At 50.4% G+C, this 17,591-nt stretch overlaps 1 protein-coding gene across 1 annotated transcript in view; it reads right to left on the bottom strand.

Moving 5' to 3' along the window:
- GTF3C1 (general transcription factor IIIC subunit 1) overlaps window positions 1-17,591 on the bottom strand; it is a 90,722-nt gene that overhangs the window by 20,213 nt on the left and 52,918 nt on the right. The window contains exons 14-27 of the mRNA XM_030799353.1: window positions 16,799-16,983; window positions 14,371-14,652; window positions 13,924-14,069; window positions 12,374-12,471; window positions 11,796-11,892; window positions 11,517-11,694; window positions 8,779-8,920; window positions 8,224-8,359; window positions 7,735-7,816; window positions 7,433-7,621; window positions 5,198-5,355; window positions 3,412-3,554; window positions 2,244-2,325; window positions 285-397 (exon numbers count right to left, since the gene is read on the bottom strand). Coding sequence (XP_030655213.1) covers window positions 285-397; window positions 2,244-2,325; window positions 3,412-3,554; window positions 5,198-5,355; window positions 7,433-7,621; window positions 7,735-7,816; window positions 8,224-8,359; window positions 8,779-8,920; window positions 11,517-11,694; window positions 11,796-11,892; window positions 12,374-12,471; window positions 13,924-14,069; window positions 14,371-14,652; window positions 16,799-16,983 — 2,031 coding nt within the window. The remainder of the gene's footprint in view (window positions 1-284; window positions 398-2,243; window positions 2,326-3,411; window positions 3,555-5,197; window positions 5,356-7,432; window positions 7,622-7,734; window positions 7,817-8,223; window positions 8,360-8,778; window positions 8,921-11,516; window positions 11,695-11,795; window positions 11,893-12,373; window positions 12,472-13,923; window positions 14,070-14,370; window positions 14,653-16,798; window positions 16,984-17,591) is intronic.

The raw sequence follows: 17,591 nt of genomic DNA, 5'->3' as shown, positions 1-17,591 counted from the left end.
GAATTTCCTCAAAGGTAAAGTAAGCAAACCTAGCAAAAAGTACACCAACCAAACAAGGAAGCCTGAAGGACCAATGGGAGAATGAACATAAATGCCCAGCAGGGTGCTGGGTCCCATTCTGTGTTCAAGCCACCCATGAGAGGAGAGACAGGAGGGCCACTGCAAGGCCAAACGCAGCCAGGCGGGTGCTGTGCGCTTCCCGGACCTGCTGATAAGGGAGACAGGGCTGGCCTTTTCCTCTTGCCCTGAGAGGGCCACATGGAACCATCCCAGAAGCGGCTTACCTGGCAAACAGCTCCTGGAGTGTGTCTGGGATTTCAAGGTTAGAATTCCTTAGGGCTGAACTGAACTTTTCTTTAAGCTTCTCCACAAATTCTTTAAACTCGTCGGCACAAACCTTTCAACATGAGAGCATGAGAGGTTAAGCCCTTACTCTTCCTAAAGGGAGGTTTTGCTAAGATGCACCAAGGAATATCTTGTAACAAACTCCTGCACCAGCTAAGTCCAAGAACTACTGACCAGGTGCCTCCCCTGGTCACCTGTCATCTGTCACCTGTCATCTGAGAAGCTCGGTCTGTAGAGGGGGCACCTCACCACTATGCTCAGGAAACTGCGGTACCTGGTGCCAGCTAACACGCCGACAGCCTCACACCTGCATCACTGGCACTCTCCCAAGCCCCAGGTGAGATGACTCAAACGTGCCCCACACAGTGCTCCCTCACAGCCTCCCTCCTCCCAGGCCTGGTGTTCCCTGGTTCACCCGTGTAGTCAGCCTCCTTCCTCTGCCCCAGCCTCACACTCCACGGGTGGCCCCCAAATCAATTTCCTCCTCTATATGGGCACTGCAGTCATCTCAGTCCAGACCTAGATCTGAGGAGTAAGCTGGTTACGTCACCCGGTGTGCAATGCGACATGGTATGCTCCCGCTCCTCCCTGGCGTGGTGGCTGTGCAGGCACAGCCCCTGCTGCATCTGTGCCTGCGCTGTGCCTGCCAGCCCTGCGGCTCCCTCTGCCCTCACTGTCACTGCCCCAGCTGCCATGGTTTCCAGTCTCGCCCAGTGCTGACACCTTTACTAAGCCCACTGGCAGACACTGTGGGTGTCTGTGGGTCACCTATTCCATTTTTCCCCACACTTTCTGATTAGCCAGTCTCAATTTGCTGTGGAGAGGGAGGATGCCCAGCCTCCTAGGATACACCAGGACACTTTAAGCCACTCATGGCAGCCTGGGTCCCCTGTGCTATGTCCCACTGTTTCCCAGCCACGTGGCCCAGGTCTACCAGGGGCTCCTAGGAAAGGCTGCCCCCTAGTACAAGGGCCATGTGGGTCTATTGCTGCCCCTCTCTCCACTGCTTCCTGCTCTGGAATTCTGTTGTGAGGACTTGAGCTCTCATAGTCAACATTTGCAACCAGAGGGTGACTAGCATAGGATGGAAAGCTGGCCACTGCTCCTGGAGCAGAGTGTGGCGGCAGGAACCTGGGAGCCTGATGACATCTCTGCTCCCCTGCACCAGACCAGGACTGCCTACCCTCAACTGCTTGGCCTTTGGGAAAAAGGAAGCCGTATACTCCCATTAGGTTAGGTTTTTCTGTCACTTCCATCCAAAAGCATTGCTGAGCCTCCTCCCTGACCTCTGTGGGCCTGTGCCTTCCTCTTCCGGGAGCTGACTGCACTGTCCTGCAATGGCCATGTACTTCTCTGTCTGTCCCACTCGCCTGTGGCTTCCTTGGGGAAAAGGCAGCCTCTCCTTGTCCACTGGCCTCACTTGGCACAAGTCCTGCCACACACACTGTAGTGTCCAGGGTTAGCACAGAAATGAAAGATGAGCAGCCTCTGAGGCGAAGGGCAGGAGTCTGGGTCAGCAGACAGCTTCCCTCCTTGTCAGCCACCGCCTTGGCCCCTCTGGACAGAAAACTCAGAAAGAAAACCCACACCCAGTCTGCAAGCTTTCTAGGAAGCCTGTAATTTCTGAAGAGATGTTCTATTTTCTTAAACAGGCCCAAGGCACAGCAGCCCTTCAAAGTGGCCTGTCAGATTCTAATCATCTTTAAAAACAGGTGCTTGAAGCCAGATCAAGTCCAGGCCAACACCAGAGAGCTGACTCGGTGATTTCTCAAGTGAGCAGGAAACAAAGTCCACGTTCCTAAGGCTGGCAGGGGCACTGTGGGACGAGAAGAACTGACTGAAGTCTAGCTGCCCCAACCTCCCAAGCATGCCGAGCCCTACACTCACACAGGACCTACCTTTGGGTCATCGTAGTCACCTCTTCGATTCATGAAATCTCCAACAAGCGCTTTATCCTGGTACACCTCAGCCAGGCACACTCTGCAGGAAGAGGAGACAAAGCTGGAGTCTGGGAATTGCAATGATGCCCGTGTTCGGAACCTTCAGAGAGCTCCATTCTCATGTTTTTGGCCTTGGCTGACTGTGAAGCGTGAGTTACTTATATGCCTGTTGCATGACTGCAGCTTTTACGAATGAAGGATTTGGGGTCAGCCAAGCCTGACCTCGGTCAGGTCTGTTCACACTTTACACCTTGGCTTCTCTGAACTTCCATCCTTCATGTGTAACCGAGAACACTGAGTCCCAAACTGTCTCTCACGGGGGTTTGGCCAGGACCATATGGGCTGACCTATGTGAAAGTGCATCACACAATTTAAAAACATCAAAAAGGCTTTGGAGTTTATTATTCTTAAGCTCTCTAATCTACTGCAAAGCAGGTGTGTCCACTCCACTAAACTTCACATCTCCACGATATAAGGAGAGCCTGACTTGCCCAAGAGAAAATGAAGGGGAAGGCGACGAGCATTTGCTGGGCTCCCGTCTGCCAGGCACTGCTGCCTTCATAAAGAGCTTGCCAGGTAGAGACTCGTTCCGCTTTACAGCCTGGTAAGGCAAGGGGACTCCCTGAGGTCACACACACAAGGGCAGGGCAGGAGGACAGTTCTCAGCTCTGCTAAGAACATGGCAGAGGGCATCCTGTCCAATGATCCCAGGTCCTGCCTAGCTTGCTGCTGGAGGGAGCCACCAATCAGAGCTCTCAGGAACTGCTCTGAGGGCCGAAAACAGCAGGAAAAGCCAGCCTCTGCCTCTGCCTCCACCACCTGCTAGGCATGTGGTATTTAGCGAGTCAGCCTATCTAATCTCTGCTTCTTCATCCAAAAAAAGGATACCACCACCTACTTCTCATGGCCGCTATAAGGTCCAAGCAATACCTTGCATGGGAAAGCACCCAGAATCATGCTTGGCCCTCACCCTCAAAAAACCAAGGTCCATCACCCCAGCAGACTCCAACACTTGGCCAGCCCATCAGACACCTCAGTGTGCTACAGCCGCACTTCCCACCAGACTCTTAAGCAAACGGGATGACGTAACCGTGTCCCGGAGTGATGGGGCTTCAATGAGGCTTACTTATAGTTGAGATAGGCCTGTGGGTTTTTGACTATGTAGCGAGCTCTTCGTCCAACGGAATGAGATGTTTTATCCAAAGACTCTTCAAACGTGGCATGCAAAATGTCCCGTACCACCTGCCAGGTGACAAATGGGCCCTTCACCTGGATGAAACACAGAGCCAAGACAAAAAGTCAGTATCCTCAGAGCCCACATCATGGAGAATTACCATCAAAAAGTGGACAGAATGTGTTTTGTGCAGGCTCCTTCCTCAGAGAATCCCCACAACTGTCACCTCACAATATTTACTGGGACCACCATGTGCCAGACACTGAGAGAGATTCTGGGCAGACAAGCGTAGGACGAGGCCTCAGTGACCAGTGGGAAAGAGTGTATTTTGGCAGGCGCCATGTGTGACAAAGGTGCCCAGAGGGACGGGGGGAAACTGCCTGAAAGGGCGCTGTATTAGAGGGAATCATGGGGATGTAAAGTGTGTTTACTTAGAGGTTTTAGTGTCCTAATTATGCACCGTGTGTGCTCAGAAATGTTCTGTATGTTGTGCTTATATGTTATGTTAGTAGAAGCAGAATGTACAAAATTAGCAGACCCAGGAGAACATCTTGGTCAATAACACAGGAAGGCAAGGTCGACATGAGAAAGCCACTTGACGAGTTATTTTCTTACATCCCCAAGGATGAGGTGACCCAAAAAGCCTGTAAGTTCTGGTAAGCGGTGAGAGTCCACCAACACTGACCTATGCAGGACCCTCCCGCCTCCTTCAGCTGCACCAGAGCTGGAGCAGATGGAGGGATGCCCCACTTCCCCGACAGCTCTGCAATGACGAAGCCATTGCAGATGCAGGGAACAGAAATTAGGGATGGCAACATGTCACCTTTCAGGTTCTTCCTTGGAAAAGAGGTTGGGATGGAATTCAGGAGAGGACTGAGGGATGAGAGAACAGGGGACAAGCGGTCAAGACAAGGGATCTAATAGTTTGCAAGCAAGGAGCATCTGGGCACAGAGCCCCAGCTGGGTTTCTCCTGCCTGGCCTGGCTGAGACCCGGAGGCACACCCGGGCTCCTCCGAAGCTGCCTCGTGGCACTACTGCCTGGAAGGGGCCCTGGACTGGACTGGCAGAGCTTTTTCCTGGAAGGCAAATGAGAGGTCTCGCTGCCTTGTGGACCAGCCACACCAGTGAGCCAAGGGGTACCAGACGTTGACAGAAACAGCGTGAGAAGTATCCGGCCAAAAACAGAGAAAGAGCAGGGTAATTACGCCCAATTGGCAGATCATTCTGGACATGATGGGCAGTTACAGGAAGGTAAATGGGAGCTTTTCAGGCAATGAAGGTGGGAGGAAGGAGCAGGCCAGGGTTAGACTCCTGGTGAGGAGAAAGAACAGCTCTGAACTAGTTTGCCTGCAGCTAGGCAAACATTTATGTGTATGCAGCTGAAAGCTAAAAAGAAATGTAGAAAAACAGAATGGTATTAATTTGTAGGATTAGCTGGGCATGGTGGGGTGCACCTGCAGTCCCAGGACTATGAGAGGCTGAGGTGGGAGGATCACTTGAGGCCAGGTTGAGGATGCAGCGAGCTGTGATCTGGCCACTGCACTCCAGACTGGGTGAAAGAGCAAGGCTCTATCTTTCTAAAAAAGAAAATGTGTAGGATTCTGGGCAATGCTTTTCCCAGTGGCGAAGCAGAGCAGCTGAGAGGAGTGGTCTCTGGCTGGGAGTCCCGGGGAGGCTCAGACAGGAAGGAGCTCCGAGTGAGGGGCAGGCCCACCGCTGGGCTGGGCTGGTTGGTACCTTGGTGTTGAGGACATTGCTGGCAATGCGGCACAGCACGAGCAGCCCATCCTCCTGCATGGACCAGGTGACGCGAAGCCGCGTCATCCGTTGCAGGGCACTCTGGTCGGCTTCATCGTGGTAGCGCAGCCTTTTGCTTTTTTCTCCTGGGAACTCTCCTAAAAACACCAGAGGGAGAAGGGAGGAGACCTCTAACACCTGGTTTGGAGCTGTCACTCTGCAGAGGGGCAGGGTCCCTACCCAGCCAGTGAGATGTGACTAATGGTATTGGTTATCAGATACTCAGTGTGTCTAAAGTCACACAAACTAACTGCAAAAGACTCAGCCCCTTCTGATAGATTTTACTTTTTTTTAAACCCCTTTCATCATTTATCTTGACCAAATTTCACAGCAACAGGTTGGAAGGCTCAATACAGCCTCTAGTTAGTTATCTGCCAATCTCCAATCTCCCCCACTGTGACAGAGTCCTTTGAAGGCATCTTGTACAGAAGCCTACAGTGCATGCTCGGGGCGTACCCGCCGAGTGAGCAGGACCAGGGACTGTGCAGTCACCGGGCCCCCACGCTCCCTTGGTCTGTGACTGCATGGGTGTTGTGTAGACTTGAGTGCATCTGGGGACAATATGGCCTCTGCTCCAGGGCCATGGAGAGGGTGGAAGGAGACTGCATATAAAACAGCCAGCACACAGTGGTGGCTACTGAATAACTAACATCAGCAGTGAGATCTGTGTAGTTAATAACTCAACAGCACCACCACCACCACCACCAAAACAGCAGTCTAGCATCAGGGAATATTCAGTGTGCCTAGCACTGGTTTATGCTTTTTCAACATATTATCTTATAATTAGAATACTACTTTATAGCAACCTTATGAAATGGATACAATTGTTATCACTGTTTTTTGTTGAGGAACACAGAGACATACAGGGACTTGCTGAAGTCACACAGCTGAGTCAGCAGCAGAGGGAGGATCTGAACCTTAAGAGCGTAGCCACGGGGCTGCCAAGATCTCCTGCCCAGGGGAGGTTTTGATAGCACCTTCACAGGACAGACACCATATGCCACTGCCAATCTCAAAAGACTGTTTAGCGAGTGTCTTCCAAATTAAGGCAGCAGAAAAGTGGGGCAAGGAAATTTGGACTCGAAGTGACACCACCACATTTTGCATTGTGATGAATTCAGGTTTTTGAGCCAAATTGGTCTTACACATATCTACGACAGGCGAAACTGAGGGGGCCATTTCAACTGATGGAATGCTATTTGTTATGAATGCCAGCCAAATAAATCACTAAAAACAGGTTCCTGTTTAAACATTCTGTCTTTATCTGAAATAGCTACCAGCCGTCAGTGGCTGCTATTAAAACTCATGGACCACTTAGGCAATATGAAAGTGGTCTAAAAACTGGACACTGGTCTCCTTACCACCCCCTCTGCTATAAATACTGGCCGGATGAAGAACTCAAAATGGCAGTCTAAAGGGCACCGCACAATGGGTGCATCAAATCAGAAGGTGCTGCAGGCTTACACGACTCCCAGCTTTCCTCTAATTTAAAAATGCAACATGGGCCCAGCACGGCAGCTCACTTGAGGTCAGGAGTTCCAGACCAGCCTGGCCAATATGGCAAAACCCTATCTCTACTAAAAATACAAAATTAACCGGGCGTGGTGGCACACGCCTGTAATTCCAGCTATTCGAGAGGCTGAGGCAGGAGAACTGCTTGAGCCCAGGAGGCAGAGGTTGCAGTCAGCCAAGATCACACCACTGCACTCCAGCCCAGGCGACAGAATGAGACTCTGACGCAAAAAAATAAAAATTAAAAAATTAAAATGCAACATGCCTTTGAACTTTGGCCTGATTAGCATAAACACAGATATTAAAAGGTAAACTCCCCCAAAATCAGGATTTTGGCTAGTTGTGATGAGGCTGTTGCTGACATTTTTTCAGCTGAGATGAAACTAGGCATTTGAACTGAATGAGTTCCTAAAGTCAGAAGCTCTAAAAGATACAAAGGCGGAGAAAGCAGGGGAAGCATATGGGACATTCGAGGCTCTCTCATCTGCCAGATGGATGTGGAAATAAAGCAAACATCGCAGAGAGTCAGCGCCACACATCAAGGGAAGGCGGAAACCCGCGCTGAAGGGCAGAGCTCAGGCCCGGCTGGAGTGAGGCTGTCACACGTCTCCAAGCCAAAACATAAAGACAAGGCCCAGTAAATGTAAATGATCACCACGTAACCTTTCTTCCTTCTCTTGATCTTCTTCCCAGGGTCCTTCTTTAGCCGCTTCCGCTTCTGGCTTTTCCCACCCCTCACTCTCCGGTTTCGGTCCAGCGAGGGCTCTCGGTCCACCTCAAACTGCTCTTCCCAGCCAGCACAGAGCTCGGAGCCTACTCTTGCTTCCCCCCAAATATTCAACCTGCTGTTGCCTAGACATAATCACAGGAGACAACAGTTTCAGGATGAGTGCTGCAAAGGGTGGTCATTTAGGCCCTGAACTGGTACCATATTTACTTCTGGGGTGAACGCCCAGCACACATACCTCTGGCACTGAGGGGCATTGGGCGCTTGGACAGAAATGTCTGGAGCCTCACTGTGAGTCCATTCTCTGCGGCGGTGTTCTCCTATGAGACAAGCACAGCACTGGGATGAAGCATGAGCTTCCACAAATCCCCAGCCGCCCAGAGTAACAAATGCACCAAGGTCTCTGAGGAAGCTAAGGGCCGCTGTCCACTGACGGCCAGGGGCTGGAGTCTCCTGCCACCTGCTTTACCATTGTTCATGCACTCCCTCCTGGAGGACCTGTGTCACCCAGACCTTCTGATCCTTCTTTAAAAAGGAATACCTGTCCACGTCACAGAGTAAGTTAGCATCCACTGGGAAAAAAACAGGCCAGGCACACATTTAAGGGGCCTGACGCACCTTCAACACAAACAGAAGCCAGTATTTGAGTCTCTGGTCAGGCAGGGACGGACAGGAGGGCGAGTAGCGAGGACCCCTGAGATTGTAGTCCGGTGTGACACACACCCACCTTTTTGGCCTGGTTGATGATGTAGCTGGTCCAGATCCAGTTGCGCTTGAGGTGTCCATAGAAGCTGGAATCGAGCCCTGCGGCGCCCAGCCCATCTCCGGGGATCAAGCCTTCATCTACCACCTCACGGCTTCCACTAAAAGATAGGAAATCAACAGAAAAGAGCTCTTCTTGGTCATCACCGAAAAAGAGAGCCCATGGCATGGGGTGAGGGACATTTATTTATAACCAACTTTCACCTTTCCAGAAAAACACCCCACAGGTAGCAATGAAGAATTTGGGGGCCCTAAGTGTTGATTGGTTTTCACTTTTGCAAGATAAGTCAAAAATCCAGATTTTTATATAAAATTCCCAAAATAAATTTTGACAACCGATTACATTTTTAAAAACAAGATGTGGGCTAAATAATGCCTGGAGCCAGCCATCTGCAGCCTCTGCACCGGAGACACAGGCCGTCTGGCCTGACATCCTAAGCCAGACAAGGGCGGGCAGGCATCTGAAATGAGCACCACCACAGCCCAGTCCTGGCCGGCCGCGCTTGGGACGGACACGCACGTGGTGTACTCCAGCATGGCGCACTTGCGCTCCAGGTTGTGCTTGTCCATGGCGCTCTCCTGCTCCTTCTGCAGGCTGCCCTCCTCGTCGCTGCCCTGGTCTGTGCTGCTGTTCTTCCTGACGCGCGGGCAGCGCACCACGCCTGGAAAACCAAACATCAGGGTGACCGATCACGCCTTCCTGCTGCAGCTCTGGTGGCTACTGCCTCTGGCTGGGTGGGGAAGATTGGATTCCCTGCCTGTGAAAAGGCTTCCTGGCCACTGGGGGGTCTGAGATTGGTAAGACCTCTTCGTACAAAATATCCACACAAGAAAGTCAGAGGGAACAGAGGAAGAGAGTTGGAGTGCTGGTGGGTGACCTGAGGAAAGGGTCTATGCCAGACTGAATTCACTGAAGACAGAAGGCAGGTAAGGCAGTCGAGAGAGCCCGGCAGGCTTAGGGAGTCCAGCGCAAGGGAAACCCAGGCCTTCCTGCCTCCCGGAAAGCCCCAGGAGCTGCTGGGGCCAAGGTGGCAGAAACAACTGCCCTTGCTGGTGGTGGCAGGGATACAGAGGGGCCTGCACAGACAGATTGCTGAGATGCACTGCATGCAGCAGGCCTGGGCCCCACCTGGCTCCAGGAGCAGCCAGATGTCTCCTAAGTGCTCAAGAGGTTTGCTAAGGGAGTTGAGAAATGATATCCAGTTATTCTATAAGGCAGAAAATTGCATTCCTTGCAAAGAAATATAAAATACCACTAAAAGCACTGCTTGATAGGTGAGGGAAGGTTTGCAGACTCTCAAAGACTCTCTCTTAGCAGGCTTGCAGACCTTGGCTCGATGGCATGGCCGGTGGGGCCAGGGTCAGTGGGAGCTCAAGCCCCACACCCAGCAGCTGGAACTTTACATGAGACGCCTTTCCCAACTTCACCTTGGGCCATATGGTGGCGGCAGTGGAGCTCTCAGCTTAGAAATAAACTAAGATTCAGGGGGGTTACAAGTAGCTTACCCAAGGTCACCCGTTTGAATGGACCCTTGAAACTAACAGTATTTAAGGCAAAGCTTCTCTCATATAAATAACAGCGGCACCACAAGTCTGCTTGTGAAAAATGCAGACTCTCCGGATAGGGCCCAGTAATCAGCATTTCATATGCTCCTCAGGTGATTCTTACGCAGGCTAATGTTCATGCAACACCTGCTCTAAAAGATGACTGCATCTCATTATATGATGCTTTTCCCCTCATCCTTGGGGCAGAACCTCTTCAAATGTTTATTGAATGAAGGGACAATCAATGCTTGATTAATGGGGCTCAATAAGCCTCTGCCATTTCTGCTCATGAACACCTAAAGAGATGGAAATTCACCAATTGTCAGGCCTGAAAAACTTTGGTGCAAATTCATGCTGGTTCACAAATTTTTATCTAGATATAAATGCAGGGGAATTAGGGCATTATTAAAATCTAAATTGTCAAAAGCCTAGCTCACTGCTGAATGCCAGAGGATTCTATGAAACACCCTGTTCTAAAATATGTCTGGACCCATGAAAGTTTCTAAATACAAGTGCTATTACTCTTGGCATTAAATAATTCTGCCAAGCAAAATGTGTGACTCCCACTTCGCAAAAATCAAAGTGTGATACTGGATCTTTCAGCTTTAAGAAGGGAGGAGCAGAATGGAACTCCTCTTGGAGGTGCAAGCTGAACATGGCTTCCTTTCCCTCCTGGTAGAGGTGGCAGGAAAAGGCCAGGTGGAGAGAGGCCTGGAGGAAAAGCACCGCAGGGGAGGCTCTCTTGCCTTCCGCAGACCCTCCATGCATTTGATCCACATATACAGGATGCCAACTATGCAGCCGGCACTTTGTGACACATCATAGGGATGGAAGCCAACTATTCTAGGCACAAGGAACTCCCAGGATGAAATGGAATGATGCTATAAAGGTGTGGACAGGCTTTCTCTGAGAGGTGACACCTGAAGTAGGAGTGGGCATCTGACAAGCCAGTGTGGGAAGGAGGGTCCCCCTAGGGAGGGAGAGGGGTGTAGGCAGAGGCTCCCCACAAAGCCCAACTCAGCCAAGTCACCAGCACATCGGGTCAGTTCCCTCCAAAACACCTCTAGGCCTGCCCTGTCCTCCTCACTGTCACCAGTGGATGCCACTCTCCTCCCACCCACATGGCCTCCTCTCTTTCTCCAACATACTACTCAGGGCCTCAGCTTGTGTCACTCACTGCCCCTGCCTGGGATGCCCTCCCCAGCTCTGGCCCGGGCTGGCTCTGCCTCATCCTATAGAATTCAGTTCCAGTGTCTCCTCCTCAGCAAGGCTGCTCCTGAGCCCTGGAATAAACACCACCCCAACCAACACCTAGGCCCTCATTGCACTCCTGTGAGCTGTGTCTCCTCTTCACACTAGATTTTGAGTCTCAGGAAGGCAGGGCGGGGTGTGTTCTCACTGCGGCACAGTCAGGCACAGGAAGTGACACACAGCCGGTGTGTTTAATAAATACCTACTCAAGGAACAAATGAAGACAAAGTGCGGCCACTTGGGCTCAACTGGGTGGGGGAACCAGGAGCACGCCACCCATTCAAGGCCTGCCACTCTGCTTTCCAAGGGATCCCCAGGGGTGCTCTGGGCCTCTGGTTCTGGGGAGCACTCGGAACATACCACTGGTTGAGGCAACTCCTAGGCTTTTCTAGCCCTAAATCCCAGTTAGCACACAGAAAGGAGCAAAAGCAGCCAGGTCCAGCAGAGACAGCCGACACCCACCTAGTGGGGTATTGAGGCAGACGCACTGCAAGTCAAACCAGTAGTTTTCCACATCCTGCATTGAGTTCAGGACATAGAGACGCCTCTCGAAGGGCCGGCTGCTGCGGGCCAGGTTATAATGTGGGTCGCAGATGGTGGTGTCAACAATGACTGCATTCTTCTTCAAGAAGATAAAGACCTAAGGGGAGACACCAGACACGGAGAACCCACATTGGGTTTGGCTGCTTGGAGACGGTTTAACAATCAGAATTTCCTTCGTTTGGGCTTGAGGGACATTACCTGATCTTTATCCTGAAACTTTTCCGTGGGACCAAACTGTAGCAGCCCCATGTAGCACAGCCTCTGAAGGTTCTCCACCACCGAAAAAATGTACCGCCTAGAAAACAGAGAGGGGGGGAGGTTCCCATCACACCACACTCGCAGCTGGCCGCAGGGGTCTGCATGTAGGGTGAGGGGTGCGACTTCCTTCTTCTCTTTTCCGCCTGGTCACTGGAGGACCAGCCTCAAGCCTACACTGCACTGAGGCCCAGAACTACCCAACCTAACACCCAACCAGGGCCACAGAGATCAACCCCACTGGGGATTTGATTTGGAAAGTAAAAGTAATGAAAGGGAAAAAAAAATTCCGATACTTGCAGACATTAGCAGCAGATTTTACTTTAAAAGAACCTTCAAATCAAGTAATAAAATGTACCAGCCCATACTTCATTAATATTAGTAACTTAATAAGAATCTTGAGTTTTTGCAAGCTGGAAGTTAGAAACCTTTTCCTCTTCCTGTTGAATGATGGCTCAGAGCCCTGACTTAAGGGTTTGTTTGGACCTGCAACCACTCTGGGTCAGGTTCAATGGCCTCACCTCTTGTACAGAAGCTGCTGCCGAATGGGCCTGGGGAGAAAGCGGATCAGCGTGTGCTTCTTCAGCGGGTCGTTCAGAAATTCCTCCAGGTTGTCCACCTGAAGAGGTGATGTGCAGGTTCAGCTCGCCCTGAGGGCCAGGGCGACCTGCAAGAATCTTGAAAAAGTGCTTGCCACTATTTTCTGACCGTAGTCTCCCTGAACCTGCCCACTGGGCTCTCCTTCCTGCCCCACCAAGTGCCCCTGCATCTCTGCCTTTGGCCTTGCTGCCCCTCCTCTCCAGCCCATCTACGACACTGCAGAGGGCAATAAACAGGTGCTCTCATACCCTGTTGGTGGGCATAGAAATTGCTAAACCTTTCCCTGGGGCAACATAAGAATATATACATTTATATTAAACAAGAAAAGATGAGATAGAGAACACGCGTTCCTTTTGAAGCCAGTGATTCTGCTCCTATCCTTACCCAAAGGAAAAAATGCTGGAGCCACCAATCTATGTCTACCCAAAAGGTATTCATCAACATGTCGGAATAAATACCTACTCAACAGTAGCAAGAAAGTGGAATTTAAATGTCCAAAAGTAGAAAATATTATGGTTAAATAAGACACATAAGAATACTATGAATCTACTTAATATCAAGTCTAAAAAGTTAATGATGCAAAAAATACGAAACATTCTTTAGTCAAAAGCACAGACAATAAAAGAGTGAATATAGTTTCAATTCAGTTTTTTTTTTTTTTTTTTTAAGGGAGATCACACACACACCCGTGTACATACAAGTATGGCAAAGCAATAAAAGACTACAAAAAACTTACCAAGAAGATAATTACTTAGTAGTAATTATCTCTCTGAGTGATACAGTTATGGGTAATTTCTATTTTATCTTTCTCTATTTACCAAATTTCTAAAAACAACATGTTTTGGCCGGGTGCAGTGGCTCACGCCTGTAATCCCAGCACTTTGGGAGGCCGAGGCGGGCAGATCACGAGGTCAGAAGATTGAGACCATCCTGGCTAACATGGTGAAACCCCGTCTCTACTAAAAATATAAAAAATTAGCGGGGTGTGGTGGTAGGCGCCTGTAGTCCCAGCTACTTAGGAGGCTGAGGCAGGAGAATGGCGTGAACCCGGGAGGCGGAGGTTGCAGTGAGCAGAGATCGCGCCACTGCACTCCAGCCTGGATGACAGAGCAAGACTCCGGCTCAAAAAAAAAAAAAACAACAGTTTTATTGTTGTAATATAATTGTCTATCTTTCTGTCCACCTACCTACCAATAGATCCATTTAGAAGAGCGAGTCTTTAAAGTATTTACCCGTCAACCACCCACCCATCCACCCAATCATCTTTCTAATCTAATCTAGTCTAATCTATCTCAAACAAATCCTGAAAGTATTTTCCCTTGACTGAGCATCTGCCTATCCATCTATCCACCCATCCATTCATCTGGGCAACCCCAGGTCTTCAAGTATCCTCCCTTGCCCAGGTGAGTGTAGGCCCTCCAGCCCAGAGCCGAGGGGCCAGTCCTGTGATGATGGCTCCTGTCACCAATACCTTGTAGCTGACTTGCACAATCTGGATGAAGATGGAGAGGGGAAGGCAGAGGAGGATGTCGCTGACGAGAGCCCAGCCAAAGCCGAAGTCCCTGTGGACTGGGAGTGGGGGGATGTAGCGCATCCACGAGGCATCGTCCACATACACTAGGAAAAAAACTCACGGTTACCCCCGGCAGCCAGGATCCCAGTCACCATGGTGACACATGGTAACGTCATCTCCCAGGAGGTCTTGCTGTCCTTACCCCTAACTTGAGGAAAATTCTACTTGTCAGGCAGGAATAAAGATGAGGAAGAAAGCCTGCATTTCAGGAAGTGTGGATTATGTTTCCATTTGGATCAGAGGCTGCAGCCAGTTTATATAAGGAAAAGAAACTATCATGTTTCTCCCTGGATCCTACTACTGGGCCTGCCTGCCCCAGGTGTAGGAGTGGCAGGGGCCTCTCACCTGTCTCTGTGGCAAGCTCCACTTCAGCCTCCCAGGTGACACCGTCTTGGCTGCCTTTAGATGGGGCTTCAGAGCAGGCCTCCCAGGCACTTCCAGAGGAGGACGGCCGGATGCCTGCCCTGCCTGACTCGTGCTTTATCGTTCTCCGTTCACTGATGAGGCTTGGCTTCTCCATGGTGTTGCTGGCAGGGTGCCCGTAGATGAGGTACCACAGAAACATGTGGACCACCCGCAGGCGAGGCATTTTGGGCAGAAACCCTAGAGAACGCCCCAGTCCGGGAACTAAAGCAAGAAAGGGAGAGGGCGGTGCTTGAAAAATCCCATACTGAATTCAGTTTAATTCATTAAAAAATGATTGAGTACCACTATGTGCCAGGGGCCAGAAAGATGGCAAATATTCTTACTGTCTTAGAGCTTACTTTCTAAGGGGCAAGATGATAATAAAATATAATATCTAAAATAGCCCATCAGATGAAAACAGCTGGTGCAGAAAATAAAGCACAGATGGGAGGAGGGCTGCAGTTCTACAAAAGGAGAGGCCTCACTGGGGAGCCTTAGAGTGAACTCCAGTTGGTGAAGGAGCTGCCGGCAGTGCAGAACCCTTGGGGCGTGCCTACAGGGCAAATGCAAGGGGCCTGAGGTGGGGGTGTGTCCCGCACATTCCTGGAAAGGGAAGTGGAGCAAGGAAGCAGAGCGCAGGACCTGCGGCAGGAGAGCAACCAAGCAGGGAATCAACAAGGAGGGTGGGAAGGCTTGGATGCCCCTCCACATCTCATGTTGGCATGTAATCCTCAGTGCTGGTGGTGGGGCCAGGTGGGAGGCATCTGGGTATGGGTGATCCCTCATGGCTTGGTGCCATCCTCATGAGATCTGGTTGTTTAAAAGTGTGTGGCACCTCCCCCAACTCTCTCTCTTGCTCCTGCTTTTGCCAGGTGATGTGCCTGCCCCCCTTCACCTTCTGTCATGGCTGGAAGCTTCCTGAGGCCTCAGTAGAACCCAAGCAAATGCTGGCACCATGCTTCCTATACAGCCTGTAGAACTGTCAGCCAATTAAGCCTCTTTTCTTTACAAATGACCCAGCCTCAGGTATGCCTTTATAGCAGCATAAGAATGGCCTAACAGAGGGCCTGAGAAGCTACTGGATAAGGATTTCTGGCTTGATGAGAACTGTGCCAAATATTCCATAATCTCAGTTTTTGTTGTTTGTTGTTGTTGTTGTTTTGAGACAAAGTCTTGCTCTGTTGCCCAGGCTGGAGTACAGTGGCATGATCTCAGCTCACTGCAACCTCCACCTCCCTAGTTCAAGCAATTCTCCTGCCTCAGCCTCCCAAGTGGCTGGGATTGTAGACACCACACCCAGCTAATTTTTGTATTTTTAGTAGAGACGGGGTTTCACCATGCTGGCCAGGATGGTCTCGATCTCCTGACCTCATGATATGCCCCATTTGGCCTCCCAAAGTGTTGGGATTACAGGCGTGAGCCACCACACCCAGCCATCTCAGTTCTTTTAAAGGGGCTTATTTCTTTGTTGATACAAATGCGCTGTTGCTTGGTTTTCCCCAGTGACAGATGATGGCTGTGAGAGGAGATAGGCACAGCAAGAGGGTGCAGAACAGGCAGTCAGAAGGCCCACCCGAGGAACACCCGTGCTGCCCCTGGTCCATTCGAGTGCAAATGCTGTCTAGTGGCACACACTCACGCTGCTGTTCCTCTTTCACCTGTGCCTTCTAACAGGGAAACCTTGAGAGTAAAGACTACACTGTGGGGCTGCAGCCCTGGGAAAGGGAAGTCACACACACAACCTCTTCCACTTGGAATCCCTGGGTCTGCTGTGTCCTGGACCTGACGCTGCCTGACAGACAGCCGGGCCCCGGTGAGTCAAGTTTGCCCTCCTTCCTGAACCAGCACATGTGCCGTGGCCCGGAGAGGAGCTGAGCATGCTGATTATAATGCCATGGCCACCTGCCTTGCTCAGCACAAGTTTAGAAATGAGGGATGAGGGAACCTGTCAGCGCTCCAACTCTGAGGAAATTATAGGAGCACTCAGACTCATCAATGACTGTGCTGCCAGGGGATTCGTCGAGTTGGGACAGGGAGAAATTTTCTATAGTTTGTAGAATGTTCCAGCTCAAGGACGTTCAACAGAAGAAATTAATCTTTCCTCATATTGGGATCTAGCAGGATTTCATCTGAATCTCTCCAAAGCCTTGTAAGGTATGGCAGGCAGAATTGTTCCCATTTTTGCAGATAGGCAAACAGATGCTGGAAGAAGTTATGCAGCCAGAGTAGCAGGATCCAGCCCACAGCTCAGACACGATTCTTCTGACTGCGGCTCGGAGCTCAGATGGAGAGGACCAAGTGCCTCAAACATTGTCATACAAACAACAAATCAAATGTAACTAAACACAGACAAGAAGCTGCAGCTTACCTACAATGGGGTGATAATTTCTAAGTGGGGTTATGCCCATTTTATTATCACTTTTTTTCATCCGTCCGCTTTCTGATCTAGAGGAAGCACTCAGCTGAGAGTCCCCTGATCCACTTGGGCCCTCTTTTCCTTGACTGTCTTCTTCTGCCTCCCCTTGGGGCACTGGAGGCTGGGAAGTTTTAACCCTGCAGTTCAAATAAACATGCAATAATGTACTGAGAAAATCAAGGGCTAAGAGAAAGGACAGAGTCTGTCCGCATGAATCAGATACAGCCTCTTGGCCTGGGGGTTTCAAATTCTGCTCCCTGTAGGGGCCAGGGAGATGATGCAAACAAAATGTCAGGTCACTGAAACTTTTGGGGGTGGTAGGGATTGTGAGGCCCTGGAGAGGGCACCCCCACTTATGGGTGCTGCCTTGTGAGAAAGGGAACCCAATGTGCTAGATCTTCGGACATGTGTATCAACGCTAGAAGTCAGGAATTATATGAGAAATTAACCAGCAACTGATTCAAAGTATGTGTGGCCAATACTTGGCAGATCCCACAAACTAGCATGTGCAAGCCAGATCAGCCCTCTGCCTGCCTGTGAGAGTTTCTAGTTGAGACACAGCTGAGAACTTTCTCCCTCCCCTGAGTTTTCTCTCAGCTCATTACATGGTTTGTGAACAAAATTAGAAAAGATCTGAGAAAGGCAACCAAAATCACTGTGAGCCATTATGAGACTGAGTGAGTGTCAGACATCAGAGGCCTATGATGGGGAGTGCTCTGTCCACACTCTATCAGACAGAATAAAG

This window comes from Nomascus leucogenys, chromosome 2 (assembly GCF_006542625.1).
Source record: "Nomascus leucogenys isolate Asia chromosome 2, Asia_NLE_v1, whole genome shotgun sequence".
NCBI lineage: Eukaryota > Metazoa > Chordata > Mammalia > Primates > Hylobatidae > Nomascus > Nomascus leucogenys.
Note: the sequence above shows the minus strand (reverse complement) of the source record. Positions and strands in the feature narration are given on the sequence as shown.